The sequence below is a fragment of the Acyrthosiphon pisum genome, chromosome A2, assembly GCF_005508785.2.
Source record: "Acyrthosiphon pisum isolate AL4f chromosome A2, pea_aphid_22Mar2018_4r6ur, whole genome shotgun sequence".
Lineage (NCBI taxonomy): Eukaryota > Metazoa > Arthropoda > Insecta > Hemiptera > Aphididae > Acyrthosiphon > Acyrthosiphon pisum.
The window spans coordinates 65,505,715-65,525,276 of record NC_042495.1 but is presented as its reverse complement, the minus strand read 5'-3'; the positions used below and the strand labels follow the sequence as shown (position 1 = coordinate 65,525,276).

General features: G+C 28.8%; 1 protein-coding gene across 8 annotated transcripts in view; it reads right to left on the bottom strand.

Annotated features, from left to right (window-relative positions):
- Positions 1-5,267: 5,267 nt before the first annotated feature.
- LOC100166428 (endoribonuclease dcr-1) overlaps positions 5,268-19,562 on the bottom strand; it is a 42,344-nt gene continuing 28,049 nt past the window's right edge. For 6 of the 8 annotated variants that reach the window (XM_029490196.1, XM_008189326.3, XM_029490195.1 and 3 more), the window contains 10 exons: positions 19,120-19,248; positions 16,011-16,154; positions 13,071-13,283; positions 12,875-13,016; positions 11,497-11,705; positions 11,162-11,435; positions 10,772-10,992; positions 10,523-10,691; positions 10,143-10,215; positions 5,268-5,937 (listed from right to left, as the gene is read on the bottom strand). In XM_029490196.1, coding sequence (XP_029346056.1) covers positions 5,763-5,937; positions 10,143-10,215; positions 10,523-10,691; positions 10,772-10,992; positions 11,162-11,435; positions 11,497-11,705; positions 12,875-13,016; positions 13,071-13,283; positions 16,011-16,154; positions 19,120-19,248 — 1,749 coding nt within the window. In that variant the 3' untranslated portion in view covers positions 5,268-5,762. The remainder of the gene's footprint in view (positions 5,938-10,142; positions 10,216-10,522; positions 10,692-10,771; positions 10,993-11,161; positions 11,436-11,496; positions 11,706-12,874; positions 13,017-13,070; positions 13,284-16,010; positions 16,155-19,119; positions 19,249-19,562) is intronic. The other 2 variants (XM_003240061.4, XM_016809614.2) reach the window with 2 other exon arrangements.

Below are 19,562 nucleotides of genomic sequence, written 5' to 3'. Positions count from 1 at the left end.
ACAATTCTTAAATACTCTTTTTAATATCACGTTTTAGGAGTTTAAGGTATAATATCAAACATTCGGGAAAGTTCATTTCAAGTAGACTTGGCGACGAATTCTTATTGCTTAATTAGATAAATTGCTATGTTTGGCAAAAATCACGTCTACAATACTATGTCGCACGCGTGTTAGACAAAGGCAGAAAATCACCAGGTGGAATCCCCTTAAGTTTATAACAATATTTTCTTTGAAATATTGTCTTTTTATTATTGTTTAGTGCTTTATAAAGTAATATAATATTATGATTAGTTTTAGTAAATTATAATATATTTATTATTGAACAAGTAAATTAAACTATATCAAATGTATTATTTTAGGTTGAAATGAATGATATACTAAAAAATGTGTTAACTGAGATGAACACTTTAAATTTAACAAATAATTCACCACCAAAATTGAGTTCTCTGTCCATAGAAGTCTCAAAACAAAATATCGGACCGAAACAGAGTGATATTTTAAAGGTAATATTTTAACTAACAAATAATACGTACATGGGCATTTGGCATTTACTAATCAATTTAAAGTTAATACAAATATGCAGTTTAATATAACATTTATTGTTCATTGTCCATTTTTTAACTCGCTGAAACTAAAAGTGTTTAAAATAATTGTAGTTCTTTTAGATTCTGAACGAAGTGATGAATGTATTGATTTTACAATGATGTGTGTTTTTTTTTTTTTTTTTTTGTGTCTGACGACAACTTTTGGAGCAGTAAAAATGCTTCGATTTTCAAAAGTTGTACCTTTTCTGAAAGGAAAGTGAATCTAGTTGGTACTTTGGGGGGTCAAAAGTGAAAATTTCCCAATACTTTTCAAAAGCGGCAGGAAAAACCTTAAAAAAATAACGGAAAAACGCGAATTTTTACGCAAAACCAATTTTTGACAAAAACGAAAACTTAATTTTACTGTAACTCAAAAAATAATTATTGTAAGCACTTGAAATTTGCAACAGATGTTTATATTAGCGTTGTCTATACAGGGTTAAATTTTCAAAGTGTTTCGACTTTTTTTGAGCTATTTATAGACAAATGAAATTTTCAATTTTTCTAAGTATTTTTTTTTAAAATAACGATAAAAAATTTTTGGTTGGATAGAAAACTTTGAAAATTTAATACAAGGTTTCTTATAAGTTGTTCTCACAGTGATAAAAAAAAATCCAAAATCGTTAGTCACAATTTTTTTTTATAAGTGCTTAAAGTTTAAATTTATACGAAATATGTCAAAATTGCGAAAATTTGCAAGTAATTTTGTGGTTGAAAAATCGTAAATTTTTTTCTTTTATAACTAAGCTTTTAAAATTTGGTACAAGGTTCTCCATAAGTTTTTCTTTAAATATCTGTAAAAAAAACTCAACCGGACTAAGACAAAAAATTTTTAGGAGTGTTTGAAATTTAAATTTTTACAAAACCGCATTAAATAACGGTTTAGCCTCAAACGATTTTTGATATTTGTTATTATTCAAAAAGTATGAGTCGTAGACACTTGAAAATTTTACCAGTTGTTTAAATTGACATTTTCTTTATATAGTTTTATTTTCAAAATATTTCACTAATTTTTAATCTATTTATAGGCAATTGAAATAATCGATTTTTTTTGATTTTTTTTTTTATAAATGTTGATAAAAAAAAATTAGCTGGGACAAAATACTTGAAAATTTAATAGAAGGGTCCACATATGTTGTTCTAACTCCCATTCAAAAATTATAAAAATACATAGGCACAATTTTTTTTTATAAGCATTTAAAGTTCAAATTTTGACTAAATACGTAAAAATTACGGCAATGTTCAAATAATCTTAAACAGAAATTCATAAAAGTTTTTCTTTTTAATTCTAAGATTTGGAAATTTAATACAAGGCTCCTAACATATTTTTACAATAGCAGTTGCAAAATAAAAGGAATACATTGTCACAATTTTTATTTATAAGCATTTAAAGTTCAAATTTTGACAACATATTATGTAAAAATCACGAAAATTCGTAAATTATTTTATGCTAGAAATTCATAAAAAAATTTCCTTTTTATATCTAAGATTTCAAAATTTAATACAAGGCTCATAATATATTTTTACAATAGCAATTGAAAAATAAAAGAAATATATAGTCACGATTTTTTTTTTATAAGCATTTAAAGTTCAAATTTTGACTAAATACGTAAAAATTACGGCAATGTTCAAATTATCTTAGACAGAAATTCATAAAAGTTTTTCTTTTTAATTCTAAGATTTGGAAATTTAATACAAGGCTCCTAACATATTTTTACAATAGCAGTTGCAAAATAAAAGGAATACATTGTCACAATTTTTATTTATAAGCATTTAAAGTTCAAATTTATACGAAATATGTCAAAATTGCGAAAATTTGCAAGTAATTTAGTGGTTGAAAAATCGTAAAAATTTTTTCTTTTATAACTAAGTTTTTAAAATTTGGTACAAGGTTCTCCATAAGTTTTTCTTTAAAAATAATATATCCTAGACTGACAAATCATCTCCGTTCAGAATCGTTTTTCGTATACAATGATATAATATCATTGGATTCAAATTTAATTCCATCCATTACAGTAACCCACTTGTAACCTACTGTACAGCAGAGCGACATCCACGACTTACCCGCCTTTTTTTTTATTGGTCTTAATCCCGGCAAATTGTGTTTATTAAGAAATGAAATGTATGTATATACTCAGGAAAAGGACAGACAAACAGTAGTTAAATACATTTTTTTGGACCCCCCCCCCCCTTGAATAAATCCTGGTTGCGCTACTGCAGTGCTATGAAACAAAAGGTAAAAATATAACGAATATACCTATCTAAATTGTATACTAATTAATTTTTTAGGGTAAATAGAAGATGGACAGAAGATAATTGAGAGTTAATTAATTAAGGTTTTATTGTATTTAAATATTTTTTATCAGATTTTTCATAATAATGTGTTTTTTTATAAGTTTTAAATTCAAAATTGTGTTCTTATAGACATCTACAGTCCGCTCTTGCGACTCTAGTCCTAGTTGGTACCTGGCTTGTGTTAGTAGTGAATCTCGGCCACCTTCGGGAAGGTTAGATACACCAAAGCACTCGTCCTAGACCAACGAAAGCTAGGGTCACCATCCCGTATCGCCACCGGCGCGTACCCTATTCTTGCGACCCGTACGTCGGGAATTTCAGTTTCAGTTTTTTTTTAAGGTGTGCAATCAATTAAAGAGGCCAATTTTTTCCCACCTCCAGGCCAATCGTTAAAAAAACGTTTCTACTGTTTTCAGTTTTTCATTACAGATTCATTACAGTATCAAAAACATACTTAATAAAAACATATTTTTATAGTTAACACATTACATTTTACCGTTCATACATTCTGTGTATATACTGTATATATAGTGTATAGTAAAGATATTTTTAGATAGAATAGACGTATATTATTATTATTATGTCTTTTGTCTATCAGTAACCAGGGGCAGACTGGCCCATGGTGCTATACACCAAGTAGCAACCCGGGCCCCCGTTTGTATTTATGATCCAGGCCCCCGATTACCACAGTCGGTATACGGTATAATACTGGTATAATACTGGTATAATACGGTATTATACAAAATAAAAATAAAATAACATATTTCAACATCTGTACAAATAAACAACATGTTATTCTTAATTTTTTTTTTATATTTACTTATAAAACTAAGGGCTCTTTCCTAATTTAGGTAGGTTTGAAAAAAAATTACGGGCCCCTAATTAATTTGGCACCCCGGGCCAAAAATAGCCAGTCCGCCCCTGTCAGTAGCCACTTACCATTTACACATATTTGTGTGTGCCAGTGGATAAAGTGATACCGATATCAATTTATCAATTATCAAATTAAAGAACACAATATTTTAATATTATTTATGATTATCAGTGAATAGCTGCGGTGCATGCACAATTAAAGATTGGCAAACTGAAGGCCATCTGGCCATAGTATTAATTAGGCCTAGGCCAATCGTGGACAACAAAATTACAAGGTGTGCGAGTGCACACCCTGCCCCCCCCAAATGGCGCCCCTGAAGGTTAGAATAGTTCGATCGCCGCCGTACCTCCGCCGTGTATAGTACTTTCGGCCACCTGTAAGAGTGAAGGTTAGAGTGCTATTATGCTGCCGCCGCCGCGTAGGTACCCTATTCTTGGCCACCCGTACGTCGGGAAGGTTAGAATAGTTTGATCGCCGCCGCACCTCCGTCGTGTATAGTACTTTCTTACTCTTACACCCGTAAGAGGGAGGTGAGTGTGTCATAATACCGCTACCGTGAGCCGGTCCGCCATCGCTGAAGACACCAGTAAAAGGTGCTACCGCCGTACTATTTATATTCTTGACGTCGCGAGTTTATATTATATTAAATAATATGATACTTCCGTGTAACTATTCGTAAATCAATCTTTGTATCAAAATTCTGTTTATATGCATGATTAATAAATTAGTAATTACATTATACTTAATATTCAAATTACATGCAAAATATAGATTAATATAATTATTAATTACCTTAAAACATATGTGTTGTACTTTACGATGATTTTGTAGTAGGAGTAGGGACCACCAAAATCCTAACCGTTACAAGTTACAACTGATACTAAGTATCAAACTTGTCCAACTTGCACATTTTTAAAGTTTTTAGGGCATTTTTTTAGTGCATTTTTTTGATGTTAAAGCATTTTTTTTAAGGCATTAAATCGTATTTTTTTAAGGCATTTTTATTGTTTTTTAGAGCATAAAATCCGTTCCCTAGTGATGACACAAAAAAAAACTTTTTTTAAACTACAATACAATTGGGATATACAATAATTGGACCCAACATACTGCAGCGGTAGCGATAAAATGCAAGACACAAACATCACTGCCGCCAAGGCAATAGAATTTTACCACCACCACTGCAGTAGTTTAGTGTGTAAAATTGTAAAAATATAAAATATAATATTTTATGTTCTCAGAACGTTCATTATCATTTAATCGATGATATTTCTTGGGTAGTAATATCTCTCGTTTACTAAAAAAAATAAATACGAAATAGTAAATATACAAATTTTAATAAACTTTCTTTATTTTAAATAGTTGATAATATTTTAATTTTAACAATCGATGTATTAGTACTTAAATGTAGAACGTATCACTTTATCTCAGTCTATATTACGACAATTTAAAAGGTAAATCTGTTTATAACACAGTTTACAAAGTTACAGTCAATCAAAGTATGATAAAAACATTAATAATTTGTATCTGTAATTAACTTTTATTTTTAAATAAAAAAATTTCAATGTAAAATCAATCAACATATTTGATATAAGGTTTATATACTATTTTTTTTTATTAAGGGCCAGTTTCATCATCTATTTTAAACTTCGAGTAAAGTTAACCGGCCGAATTTTTCCAGTTAAATATCTGTTATCAGTCGATTAAAAGTAATCAAAGTTTAAAATAGTTGGTGAAAGCGGCCCTTATACGTATATTAAATTACTGTATACATGTATGTTATGTTTGTATGCAATGGTAGACATAAAACAGTAGCTGACAAATGCTGCTGTGTCTTTATTCCTTTTTTTTTTTTAATTGACAACTTTTATACTTAACATAATCGATTATACATAATATATAAATAGACAAATATAAATTTGATAAATTAATATGAACTAATAAAAAGATCTTAAGAAAATGCTTAAAAGTTTAGAATGCTCGATAAGAAAAAGCAATAATAATATAAATAATTATGATAACATTTTTTTCATATTCTTTAACGCCATTTTGGCAGCGGCAACCTTAGCTTCTTTTTTATTCTGACCAAATCCATATATTCTCATGATTTTGTTGTTCAACATTATCTCTAACCTCATCATTGTTCCTAAGCCTTTATCTGCTGCCTTGTCAGAAGCATCAGGTTTACTGTAAAATAAATAGCAATATATAATCATTATTAATCAACTTTTTAGATTTTTGAATTATTGACTAAATTTTTATAATTATCAAAAAATGTAATAAATTATATATAATAGAACAATTAATATGTACTTTAAATAAAATTTAAAGGCGTATAAAAAAATTTTGGCGTAGGGAAAGTGGCGTCCCTACCACCCGATGCATCTTAATAAATGCACCGCAATAGCCCTACCCTGACCTTAATTGGTTGGGGTAGTCTGGTCCTCCAGGTTGGGGGTTATTACGATGGGCTAACCACCCATCTAATGTAAAAAACGCCTTGGTTAAGAAACCACCAAAAAACAAGCCTCGGATATGGATTGATAAAATGGATAAACAACTGGAACAAGGAAATGGAATAAATTTGGGATCATGGAACGTTAGAACTTTAAACACACCAGGTGTATTGCAATATGCTTAAATTGTATAAAATACAATTATTAGCCTTGCAAGAAGTTAGATGGCCTAATAAAGGAAGCGTAACTAAAGAAAATATGACCTCATTCTACAGTGGAACAGATAATGGAGCACGAGAAAATGGAGTAGGCATCATAGTACATGATTGCTTACTACTGCACGTTAAAATCTTCGAACCAGTAAATGACAGAATATGTTATATACTAAGGGAAAATATTTCGATATTGCAGTAATTTCTTGCTACGGTCCAACTGAAGAAAAAGAAGATGAAAAAAAAAGACAAATTTTATGAGGAATTAGAAGAAGTTTATGACAGACTACCTAGACATAGTATCAAAATATTTTTAGGGGATTTTAATGCTAAAATTGGCCGGGAAACTATGTATAGACCAACGATAGGTAAGGAAAGTCTTCATGAAAATAGTAATGACAACGGAACACGATTAATAAACATGGCAATGTCAAAAGAGTTAGTGATCAGTAGTACTTATTTTCCCCGAAAGAATATACACAAGCACACATGGGTATCTCCAAATGGATTAACTAAAAACCAAATAGATCATGTTATGATCAGTAAAAAACATAAGAGCTGTATAAGTAATGTGAGAAGTTACAGAGTTGCAGTTGCGGATACCGACCACTATCTGATTATAGCCCATTTCAGGATAAGGCTATCATCAAAATGGAAACGATCATCAAAAACGAACAACTCGAAATTCAATGTTGAAATACTTAGAGACCAAGAAATAGGAAAACAGTATGAAAAACTAGTACAGAAGGAGATAGGAAAAAACAGTGGGAAGAATTCGACTGAGGATATAGAAAACCAATGGAACCGAATAAAACAAATCATAACAGACTGCGCTTCAGTGGTTATTGGAAATGCACCAAAACGAGAAGGAAGACGATGGTTTAATGATAAGTGTCGAGAAGCAATAAAGAAACGTTTTGAACTTAGAAAGAAATTGTTACAAAATCCATCTGAAGAAAACAAAATCATATATGAAAACTGGAGAAAAGAAAACCACAAATTATTAAGAAGAGAAAAAAGAACTGATATGAAGGCGAGAATAGTAGATATTGAAGAAAACAGAAAAAACCCCAAAAAATTCTTTGAAAACAGCAAACAAATTAAAGAAGGTTTTAAACCGCAAGTAAAAATGCTATTAAATGAGAAAGGAGAATTAGTCACGGATAAAAAAGAAATAGTAGAACTGTTTAAAAAGCATTTTGAAACACTATTAAACAGACAAGGACAAGGTAGCACAAACGAAGACATGACGTACTACACTGTAAAACCTGATATTGGAGAACCTAAACAGGAAGAAGTAGCAAGGATAATAGAAACACTCAAGAACAACAAATCCCCGAGTGAAAACAAAATCCCAGCAGAACTACTAAAAAAGGGCGGAAAAGATTTAATGAACACCTTACAAGGAATTATTAGTGAAGTATGGAAAAGAGAGACTATGCCAGAGGAGTGGAATACGGCAATACTATGTCCTATTTTCAAGAAGGGAGATCCAATGTTAGTTTCAATTATAGAGGTATATCATTATTAGACACAGGATATAAAGTATTTACATCACTGCTGCTGGAACGAATAAACCCATATGCAACAGAGATCGTGGGGGAATACCAGTGCGGATTTAGAAAAGGAAAATCAACAGTCGATAATATCCATACCATCAGACAAATAGCGAAAAAGTACTACGAATACAATAAAGATCTACACCTAGTGTTCATAGATTTTAAGCAAGCCTACGATTCTATTAATAGAAAGGAGTTATGGAAGGTCCTGAGATATCTAGATATTCCTCAGAAATATATAGATTTAATCAAGATGTGTAATAGTAAGACTAATTTTAAGGTAAAATACCAACAGGAAATGTCAGAAAAGTTCGAAGTAAAATCTGGCCTTCGTCAAGGTGATGCATTGTCACCGATGCTATTCAACATTGCTTTGGAATGGGTAGTGAGAACAGCAAATGAAACTCGAAAAATGGAAGTAGGTGAAATTGAAACCATCCTTGCTTATGCAGACGATGTGGTAATTCTGGGTAATTCTAGAAACAAAGTGAAGCAAACCACAATAAAATTCTTAGAAGCAGGCAAGATTATGGGTCTAGAAATCAATCAAGAGAAAACAAAATACATGTGTATTTCACGGAATGACAGAAATGATTTAAATCTAAAAGTAGATCCTTATATCTTCGAAAAAGTAGAGGCGTTTAAATATTTAGGTATAAACATAAACAGCAAAAACAACGTACATGAAGAAATAAAAGAACGGGTAGCTAGCGCGAACCAATGTTATTATAGCCTACTTAAACTATTCAGATCGAAGCTATTATCGAGAGAATCGAAGGTAACTCTATACACAAGTTACTTGAGACCCGTGTTGACATATGGATGTGAGACATGGGCTACTACGAAAGGTGATTAGTGATTACGCTAAGCTTTGTACAACAGAAAGAAAAGTGCTCAGAAAAATATTTGGCCCAATTTATAATATAGAAACGAGAACATACGAAAGAAGGCATAACAATGACCTACAGAATTTATATGGAAGACCAAATATATTATCGTATAGCAGAAGCAAGAGGATAGAATGGGCCGGACATGTTTGGTGGGCAGAGGGGAAAACTATAAAACGAGTTACAGAAGGAAGAATTGTGGGGAAAAGACCTGTAGGAAGACCCCGAACAAGATGGAAGGATGTAATAGTAAAAGATCTAAAAATGATCCATGATAACGCAAAAATGGAAGATGCGAATGATAAGGACCGGTGGAGTGAAATAATGGTGGCAGCGATGGACCTACATGGTCCGCTAAGCTGTTAAGAAGAAGAAGAAATAAATTAAAACTAAAATTCTTACATAGTCACATTTGAATCAAAATATTATACTATTTGTTAAAAATAGAAAAAATAATATTTTTAAATAGGAATTGTAAAGATTTTTTAATGGATATGTTATTTTTTATGTCTAGTAAAAACATATTTAACAATTTTCGTTTGTGAGCAAAAAATCCTGAAAATGTAATACAAGGTTCTTCAAAAATTTTTTTACAGGTATTAAAATATATTTGTATTCACTATTTTTTTTATAAGTATTTTAATTTTAATACCTTAGGCAGTGGTTCTTAACTGGTTGTAGGTGTACGGTAACCATATTACCAATAAAAATATAAATTTTCCCTTACCTAATTTTTGTTATAAATAATGATTATTATATTTCATTCACTGATCGTGTAGCCACCAACTATGTCTTCTAACAATCATGGTTTTAGTAAAATTAATATTTTTAAATTAACATTATAATTTATATATACTATATTACTATAATATTCCATCAAAATATATTGTTATAAAAATGTGCTGCGAACATAAAAGGGTTGAGAACCACTGATCCAAGATTTGAAAATGTAATACAAGATTTCTCATAAGATCAATATCCAAATTTTTATGGACAAATAGGCTGTTAGACCGTCTCTGCAGCTCATAATTGTTTTTCTTCATATACAATGATTTGAATGACTGAATACAAATTGAACATTTCAGAAACAGTGGTTTACGCCTATAGTTCAGTAGAACGACTTAATGGTTTTATTTCAATTAACTTGAAAAATTTAAATACGATACAAATATTTTTCAATGAATAACTGTTTGTTTTTCTGTTGTCTATATTAACATGTAAATTGTATTGGCCATAGTCACATAACTAATTTAACTTAATAAACTAATTAGTACAAACCTGAAATTCGGTTGTAATTTAGTTTCATGTAAAATACGTATAGGATTTTTAGGAACATTGTCACAAAATTCTTCTGCAAAAGAAAAATGTATTATAAATATTTATCATATATAAATAAAACGTATTTTATAATAATTTAAATTAAAAAGCATTCAACCTTTTTAAATAATAATTAAATAATATATTGAGATAGTCAAGTATGAATAATTTCTGGTAAGTTAAATTATCTTATTTTAGTTTTCAACTCAACCAATGTAAAATATGTATATGCTCAATTATAATAGTATTCAAATAAGATTTATAGCTTATTAATGTATAAATTACAAAATATTGTAAAAAAAAAAATAAAAAAACTTGCTAAACAATATCTATCAACTTACTGATTTCTTTTTCCAAAAATCTATAGCAAATAGCCCATACAAAATTTAAATCTCTGTTGCAGTCTAAATAAATTGCAGCAATTAGTGACTCAAATAAGTCTCCCAATACTTTCGGTACATCTACAGATTCAGCTGCATAACAATCACTTTCTTCTATTAGATATAAAACCTAAAAATAGGATAGATTATACTACTATAATATATCACAGAACTGTGATTATATGTTATTAAAATAAAATAAAATGTTACTTCTTGGCCAATTTTATGATTGTTTTTTTGTTGATGTTCATAAAAACGATCTATTGCTTCAGTCATTTGTACAGACTTTGCTAAAATGAATCTATGCAGTCCAATTCTTGCGCTCAATGAAGCAAATGTTATGTTGTTTACTAGCGAAGATCTAATATCAGTTATTTCACCAGGAGTTTTGTGATAACAATGTTCTATTATATATGTTGTAATCAAGAAATCTGAAATAAAATACAAATTCAATGTATTATTGAAGTTCAATAAGAGATATTTTAAGGAACTACACAATATGAGACGTTTAGATTATAATACATTTAGAAAGACACGGAAATATTTAATGAATAATTGTGTACATTATATAATACTTGGTATAATCAAGTAATAACTAACCAAGTATAGCATCACCAAGAAATTCAAGTCGTTGATAACATTCAGAAAACCCAAATTGGTAGGTTGGATGGGTTAGAGCTTGAGCTAATAGATGCTTATGTTTAAATGAGTAACCAATTCTTCGTTCAAGTAATTCATATCCGGGCAAAATTTTTGAAAAATCTAATCCATCATATAAATCATCAATTGGTTTAGGCTTAAATGTATCAATGAATTGTTTTGGTATAATACCCAAACCTTGGAGAACCTTAAAGCCAACTTCAACTCCACGTTTCTAAAATAAAAACAAATTGTGATTAAAAAATATGATATATTATTATATAAGTCATACTTACATATACATATGTACCAATCAATGATTCAACACAGTCAGCAACCATTTTATCTGATACTGATTGTTTGTGTAGAAATAGATCAGATTGTGAATGACCAATTTGTGGTATACCATCTTCTTCGTCGCTATCTGATATTGGCATATCAGACAATCGCTTAAATTTTAAGAGTTCAGTCTCAATTTCAATCCAAGTTTCATCTGATAATATTCCTAAAATTAATAAATGTTTTAGAAATATTATAAAAATTATGTTAATGCATTAAATTAAATTTAACATTATTATGTTTTCATAAAATGTGAAAAATATGTTTAAAACTAAAAAAATACTTAGACACATAATAAACAAATATATGATATTGCATTTACCTAATACTTTTATTATACTTCTAAAAGAAGGAAAGGAGTTACCGATGATGTAAGTGGAAGTATTAGAGGATATGTACAAAGGGGAACAAACAACAAGAGTAAAGAGTGTATGAACCGTTACCTGTTGTACTCCTTAGTCATGGACTAAATTACAGAAGACATACTAAGTGCCATAGCACATGATGTTCTCAGATAATGATGTGTTAGTGGAAGAAAGCTGAAAGAAGTAAACGAGAGATTGGAAGAATGGAGAACAGTGCTTGAATGGAAAGATAAGTGGAAGTTAAACTAAGGCAATTGTGAATGATTTTGGAGAAAGTAATTGAGAAATTGATAAGGTAAAACATGTGATGAAGATGGGGTGAAGTAAATAGGCTTAAGTTTATATGATCGGCAGTACAAAAGAATGGTCGTTTTGTCAAAGGATGATGCCAGGAATAGGAATGTGTGGATGAATAAAGTGAAGCGTAAGGTGTTTTGTGGAACAAGAGAATGCCGTTGAGATTAAAATGTAGATTTTATAAAGCAGTTGAGAGGCAAATAATGTTATATGGATTGAAATATTTGGCATTGGACAATAAAACAGAACAGAGGGTCAATGAACCAGAGATTGTAATGCTAAGGTGGATATGTATAGTGACTATGGGTGATGAAATAATAAATGAAATCATTAAGGGTTGTGTAGGAATAGCAGCAATTGTAGACAAAATTAGGAAAAATAGGTTGAGATTTTTTGGTAATGTTACTAAGTGACTGGGAGGCAGTGAGAATGGCTATAGAAACAAATGTAGAAGATTGAAGTAGATGTAATATAAGTAATGGCGAAGAGGGGGAGGGGTCCTACGGCGGTGTAGGACAAGGATGGCCAATCATATAGTTGGGATCAAAGAAAAATAAGTAAATTTGTTAACTTCTAACTAATTAAAAATATAATACTTATGTAGATAGTAACTTTCCATTACTCTTGAAACAAACTATTTCATTGATTATTAATCAATATTTTTATATTTTACCGGTAGTTTGATTGTCTCTAGGAATGGTTATCTGATGAAGTACATCTGATTGAAAATTTCCCTCCTCAATGATTTCCTTTAATTTTATAGGAACACCAAAGCATGGAGGTATCCAATCCATGTTTGGGTCAAAAACATTTACCTAAATTGTAATGATATTAATTTTCTTTTTTGCAAATATTTAACCTTTACATACCACTAAATAAGATCCAAGATTTAAATTTCTGCCAACATACAACAAATTTCGATTACCAACCAATTTCATTTTTAATTCAGTAAGAACTCCTTCATTATCTGATGGAAACGCATCAAATAATACCAATGATACAGCAAATTTCAGGAAACTATCGCCGTATGTTTCCATGCGCTCATAATTAAACATGTCATTAGCAAATGGTGGTGTTATAACCTAAACAAAAAATAAACAAAATGTAACAACAATTTTAAATTTTAGTTTACATTAAAATAACATAAAAAGGAAAAGTGATGTATATGGATTTTCTAAGCTACACTCTACCAGTCCTCAAATTAAGCACAACCAAATATTATTTGAATCAATTTTTTTAGCATGATTTAATACATTTAAATAAGTACATTTTTATTCAAATATTGTAACTAAGGATTTTTTAAATTCTGAGCGAACCAATGAATTTATTGATTTTTATTTTTATTTTTGTATCTGAAGACACTATTTCTAGTAGAAAGAAAATTGATTATCTACTTGGATAGAAGTAAATAGTAGCAAATTGGATCCAGTGGGTACTTTTGGGAGGTAAAAATTGAACATTTTCATAAAAATATGAACATTTGTTAAAATTGTAATATTATTATTAAAATAATTGTTTTGTAACATTTGTTTTCAAAAAGTTAGATAGTCTTCAATCTTTCTTGATTTTTTTTCTATAAATATTGATAGAAAAAAAAAATTATTAAATATACTTAGCTATAGTATAGGTTGATTGCTGATAGCTTTTGCTATGAATCATTGTTCATATGTAATTATTGTATTAAAATTTAACACATATATTATTACTTACAGTGACTTACTCAATGACATAGTATCGAGTATACTCAATATCTACCCACAAAATTAAAATTAAAATTGAATAATGAATAATAATAATATACCATTGTCAATTGACAAATAGTGACGATTTTAAAATCTTAAAGATGCACCATGGTCCATGATTTAAAGTAACGGAAAGAACTGTTAAACTATAGAAACCTTGAAAATATTATATTTGAGTTTTTTTATAAATATTGAAGTGAAACTTCTACTATTTATACCGTCACGACTCAATTCAATAGCGTAGTGGTCAGTTCAAGATGCTACTGATCACAGTATAGCCGGTTCAATTCTGGTCTAGGAACAAAATGTTTTTTTCGTTTTTGTGTCTTAGCGGACAAGTTGTGACACCCGATAATCAATTATATTCAGGGCTTAGCACCTGAATCATTGTTTTGGATTTTGGGTGCTGGATGTATTCGAGAGAACACCGGAATAAAAAATTTAAACGAAATCTGGTTTTAATAACGGTTATTATTTGGGTTAATGTTGGTTAAAATGGGTGTTCAGTAGTCTAAAAACAACACAACTTTTGAAGGCCTGGGCCCCTCCAAAAATGGTTAGGCCAAAAAAAGTTACATTTTTCTAAGAAACTACAAGAACTAAGACAATGGGAAATTAATTAGGTACCTATTTATTTACCATATATCAACAGATATAAGTTAACTAAAATGTTTAAAATATGTATGTGTTGAGCCGTAAAGAAATAAAATAAAATATAAATTATGATTCTACGATTTCTGTAAAACTGGTAAACATAGCCACAAATTATGATATTCGTTACTAAATTATAATAATGCCACTTGGGAACTTGGTTGGTAAATAATGCTATATTTATATTAATTATAGGTATTATAACTTATTAGTTATTAGTATTTGGTATTTTAGTCATGAATGTCAATACGTTGTTCAGTTTTGTTGAGACCATGGCTATATTTTATATATTTTTATTTTATTCCAATACAAACCTAATATTCTATCCGTTGAATTACTCTGAAAAAAGTTTTACTTCATCCACGCGTACTCGTTACACGGACACTTTTTTATAATAATATACTAGCATGCCGTTTGCCCAGTGTTGCTCGTGTAATTAAAAAAAATATCGTTATGATAGATTGAGTGCTGGACAATATCAAACAATTATTATGGATAAAACCATTGAGCAGACTGATTTGGTGACAAGTGATACTAGTTTTATTGACCTAGGATTTAATATTTAATAAAGAAGGCTGTGGAATAAGAATATGTAGCATAAATATATAAACTTTTTTAGGGTACACTATCATCCTTTTTTGTTTTCACCAATACTAATTTTTCAATCCTTATGTCTATTTAAAATTTGGAACAAATAACAACTTAAGAACTTGTGCTCAGTTTTCATTTGTATTTTTATTAAAAATTGATTTCGATATTACTTATGATATCATAAAGAATTTTAACGATTTGTACCGATATTTAAAATGTATGTCTTAAGTTACTGAATAAGTTTGAAAAACTGGTTGCTCTCTTTACATTCAACATTTTTTGGAAGATACATTTTTGATAAAAAAAAATTGTTAGATAATATATTACTTAACATTTTTATCACATATTAAGTAATTAAAAGGAAATACATATGGAGTTTTTTCCTTTATGCTATGGCAATGGCAATTTCAAATTGACAGAAAATTGGGTTAGTTATTTTATTTACAGAGAAAAAACTCAATTTACAAATAACTGTGTATAAATAAAAGTTGTAAGTATAATATCAAAATCAAGTATGATGGTCAAAATATTGTTGTCCATCATATTCAGCATAATAATACATACTAATTTTAAAAAATGATTAAAACAGTCTTTTGAAATTTGAATTACGAATACCTACAACAATTTATGAAAAATTGAATTGTTTTCCTGTTTTTTTAATGTAAAAAAGAACTACAATTATTTTAAACACTTTTAGTTTCAGCGAGTTAAAAAATGGACAATGAACAATGAATGTTATATTAAACTGCATATTTGTATTAACTTTAAATTGATTAGTAAATGCCAAATGCCCATGTATGTATTATTTGTTAGTTAAAATATTACCTTTAAAATATCACTCTGTTTCGGTCCGATATTTTGTTTTGAGACTTCTATGGACAGAGAACTCAATTTTGGTGGTGAATTATTTGTTAAATTTAAAGTGTTCATCTCAGTTAACACATTTTTTAGTATATCATTCATTTCAACCTAAAATAATACATTTGATATAGTTTAATTTACTTGTTCAATAATAAATATATTATAATTTACTAAAACTAATCATAATATTATATTACTTTATAAAGCACTAAACAATAATAAAAAGACAATATTTCAAAGAAAATATTGTTATAAACTTAAGGGGATTCCACCTGGTGATTTTCTGCCTTTGTCTAACACGCGTGCGACATAGTATTGTAGACGTGATTTTTGCCAAACATAGCAATTTATCTAATTAAGCAATAAGAATTCGTCGCCAAGTCTACTTGAAATGAACTTTCCCGAATGTTTGATATTATACCTTAAACTCCTAAAACGTGATATTAAAAAGAGTATTTAAGAATTGTCTTTTTCAATTTTTAGAGATGTTAAAATCAAAAAATCAAAATTGAGAAAGTTGATTTCAAGTAGACTAGACGAGAAATTCAAATGTTTTCAGAATTCTTATCGCTTCATTAGATCAATAAAATTGGTATGTTTGGCAAAGAACTACCCGTCTAAAATCTTTTGTCGCGCGTGTGTTAGACAAAAACAGAAAATCACGGTATCGAATCCCCTTAATCTAAGGTTATCTAAAAGCAACAATATTAATTTAAAATTTATTTCACAAATGATAAGTAGGATATTTCGTATAGTTATACATGTATAAGACCAAATTCAAAAAATAATAATTCTACAACTTTAAGTTTCTAGCAGTTTAGCAAATAAATGTTTATTTTATGATCGATGTAATTTCTAAAACAATAATGTATGCTTATTAAAAATAATATTAATAAAAAATTATTTAAAAAAAAAATTAAATAATGATTTCCAACTTTGAAATACGTATTAAGTATTTGTGTACCAATTTTGAATAAGTTATCTAATTAAAATAACATCTACATAATATAATTTTTCAAACACTGATTTAAAATGTTAAAATAATTTATAATTCACAATAAAGGACCTGGTGAAGCTTAAAATTCAATAATTTTATACTATACAAAGCATTAAGCAATTAGTATAATATCAATTACATAGCTATTAACAATATAAGATCTAAAATAAACTTTGAATTTTTAAAAACAAAAACACAACATAATTTTTAAGAAAAAGATAATGTTAAAAATAAAATATAGTGATATATAGTGAAAATACACTTTACTTTTTAAAAAAATAATATAATTTGTGATAAGATTTTGTGATTTAAATATATTATTATAATGTATATTGTTTTGTAATAACCTTTTTTTTTAATGTTTAGTTGTTATGATACCAGACTGGCAGGTATTTTGATCTACTTTTCCCAGTCCTTTGAATGGAATTATACACAAGTTCTATTGTAGATGTGAATTATTTAATTAAAAAAATTTTTTTCATTTTTTAGTTCAGACATAGATTAAATTATAAATCTTTTAAAATATACTTATAACCATTATTATATTTAATAAATGTAATCATTATAATGTAATCAAATGTCCTAAAAAAACTATTGGTAAACAAATTTTCTCTAAAAATCTTTATTTAAATGCACTTATCGTTATACAGTGGAACCTTGATAAGTCAAACTTTAATAAGTCAAAATAAATTACATTCTCTTGCCTGATTTTAACCTTAGTTAGTCGAAAAAATTGAATTTCGACCGATTGAGGTTCCATTGTACATTGGTTCATAAATCATAATATTTAATAATCTATATAAAAAAGAATCTAATTTGATTTTGGAGACGAAGGAAAACAGTTTGTTTGTTTATTTAATATTGTTATTATTATTATTAATAATTATTTATTTATTTGTTTGCACTTGCATTTTTCCATTGAACAAATAATTTATTGTTACATTTTTTTCTACCTTATCTCTATTCTATAATAAAAAGAATAAAATTTACCACTCCAGTGGTTGAATTTAAAATGTAGGATATATAATTTTCAGAAATTATCAATAACAATAACTACAATATGTTATTATATTAAATTATTTGTATGGCCAAAAAATAGTCATATGTTTTTAAATTGAATTATACAAAAGAAAATGGGGGACGAGGTGGCCGAGCGGTCTAATGCGTCGGCTGGGGCGCTGTCGGTCGCGGTTTCGAATCTCGGCTACAGGGCGGCATTTTTCTCCGGGCAAGTCACAGTGTCCGGAGAACAAGTGCTGCCATCCCCCACTCCGGGGCATGGCAGAAACCTACGGGTGCCCCATTCGAAATTCTGCCAAAAAATACACCCAGTGTAACACACCTACTGTTCCAAAACTTACAGTACCTCCCCCCTCCCAATGGCTTAAGTTGCCTCGGGATAAAAATGAAAAAAAAAAAAAAAATTTCTTCCGGATGAAGGTCGGGCAGCAAGTTTTATAATAATAATAAATCACTATAATTCTTCTGTGTCGAGGTAAGCAAAACTAGACAAGTGCTAAATCTCTATATTCTATCTATACTCTCGTTTCAAATAAGAGTAATCTCAGGCGGTAATTGATTGCAGTAATCAATTTCGATCAGACAACTCTATAGGTTCAATCAGTTTTTGTTGTCAGCTTTTTTTAACAACGATATGTCATGGCCTAAAAATTGTTTTGCCATATTAATCTTAGCAAAATATGCAAGCTAGATAGTTGTTAGAATAATAAAGTGACAACTCGGCGCGTGTTACCCACATCTATTGACATGGCCATACACAGAAATGCATCCCTTAAAACTTTTATTTGAGACAGAGTATAGTTTATTATTTTTTATTAAAAAATAATATGTGCTAGCTTGATCACAAAAAGGTTACATAAGTGAATAGTACATATATAGCACAAGCATTGTATAATTTCAATGTAATTTTTAGCATTTTGCAAAATATCATAGAACTTAGAAGTATTAAACAAATAAGGGTATAAAATCACAAAAATGTGCAAAAAATGTATCTAAACACAAATAACAATATAACATATTATATGTATACTGTTGAATAAAACATAATATGCTTACGAAGTTAACGATGTTGAGTTCAACTAATTTTTGAAAAATCATAGGTTCTGGCTTTGATTGTATCATAAATGTATTGATTTCTTCAATCTGTTCTTTATTATATGATGAAAGTCTACGTTTTTTGCACTCCTAAAATTTAATTCAAATTTCATGATACTGAGAACTCTATATAAATATAAATCTTTAATATTGATGAAGGTTACATTTGACTAACTTATATTTGATAATGACAGTTAGATCCTAATAAATGCCTAACATTATGATAATATTGTGGAAAGTAAATAATACTTTTGAATCTACTCATGTTTTATCATATTCATATAAAAATATAAATATATCAGATAGAAAGAACAGACTTAAGTTTAGTATTAAATATATAACAAAAATAAAGATTAATAATATTCTACTAAATCAGTGGCATAATATTAGACAATATAACAATG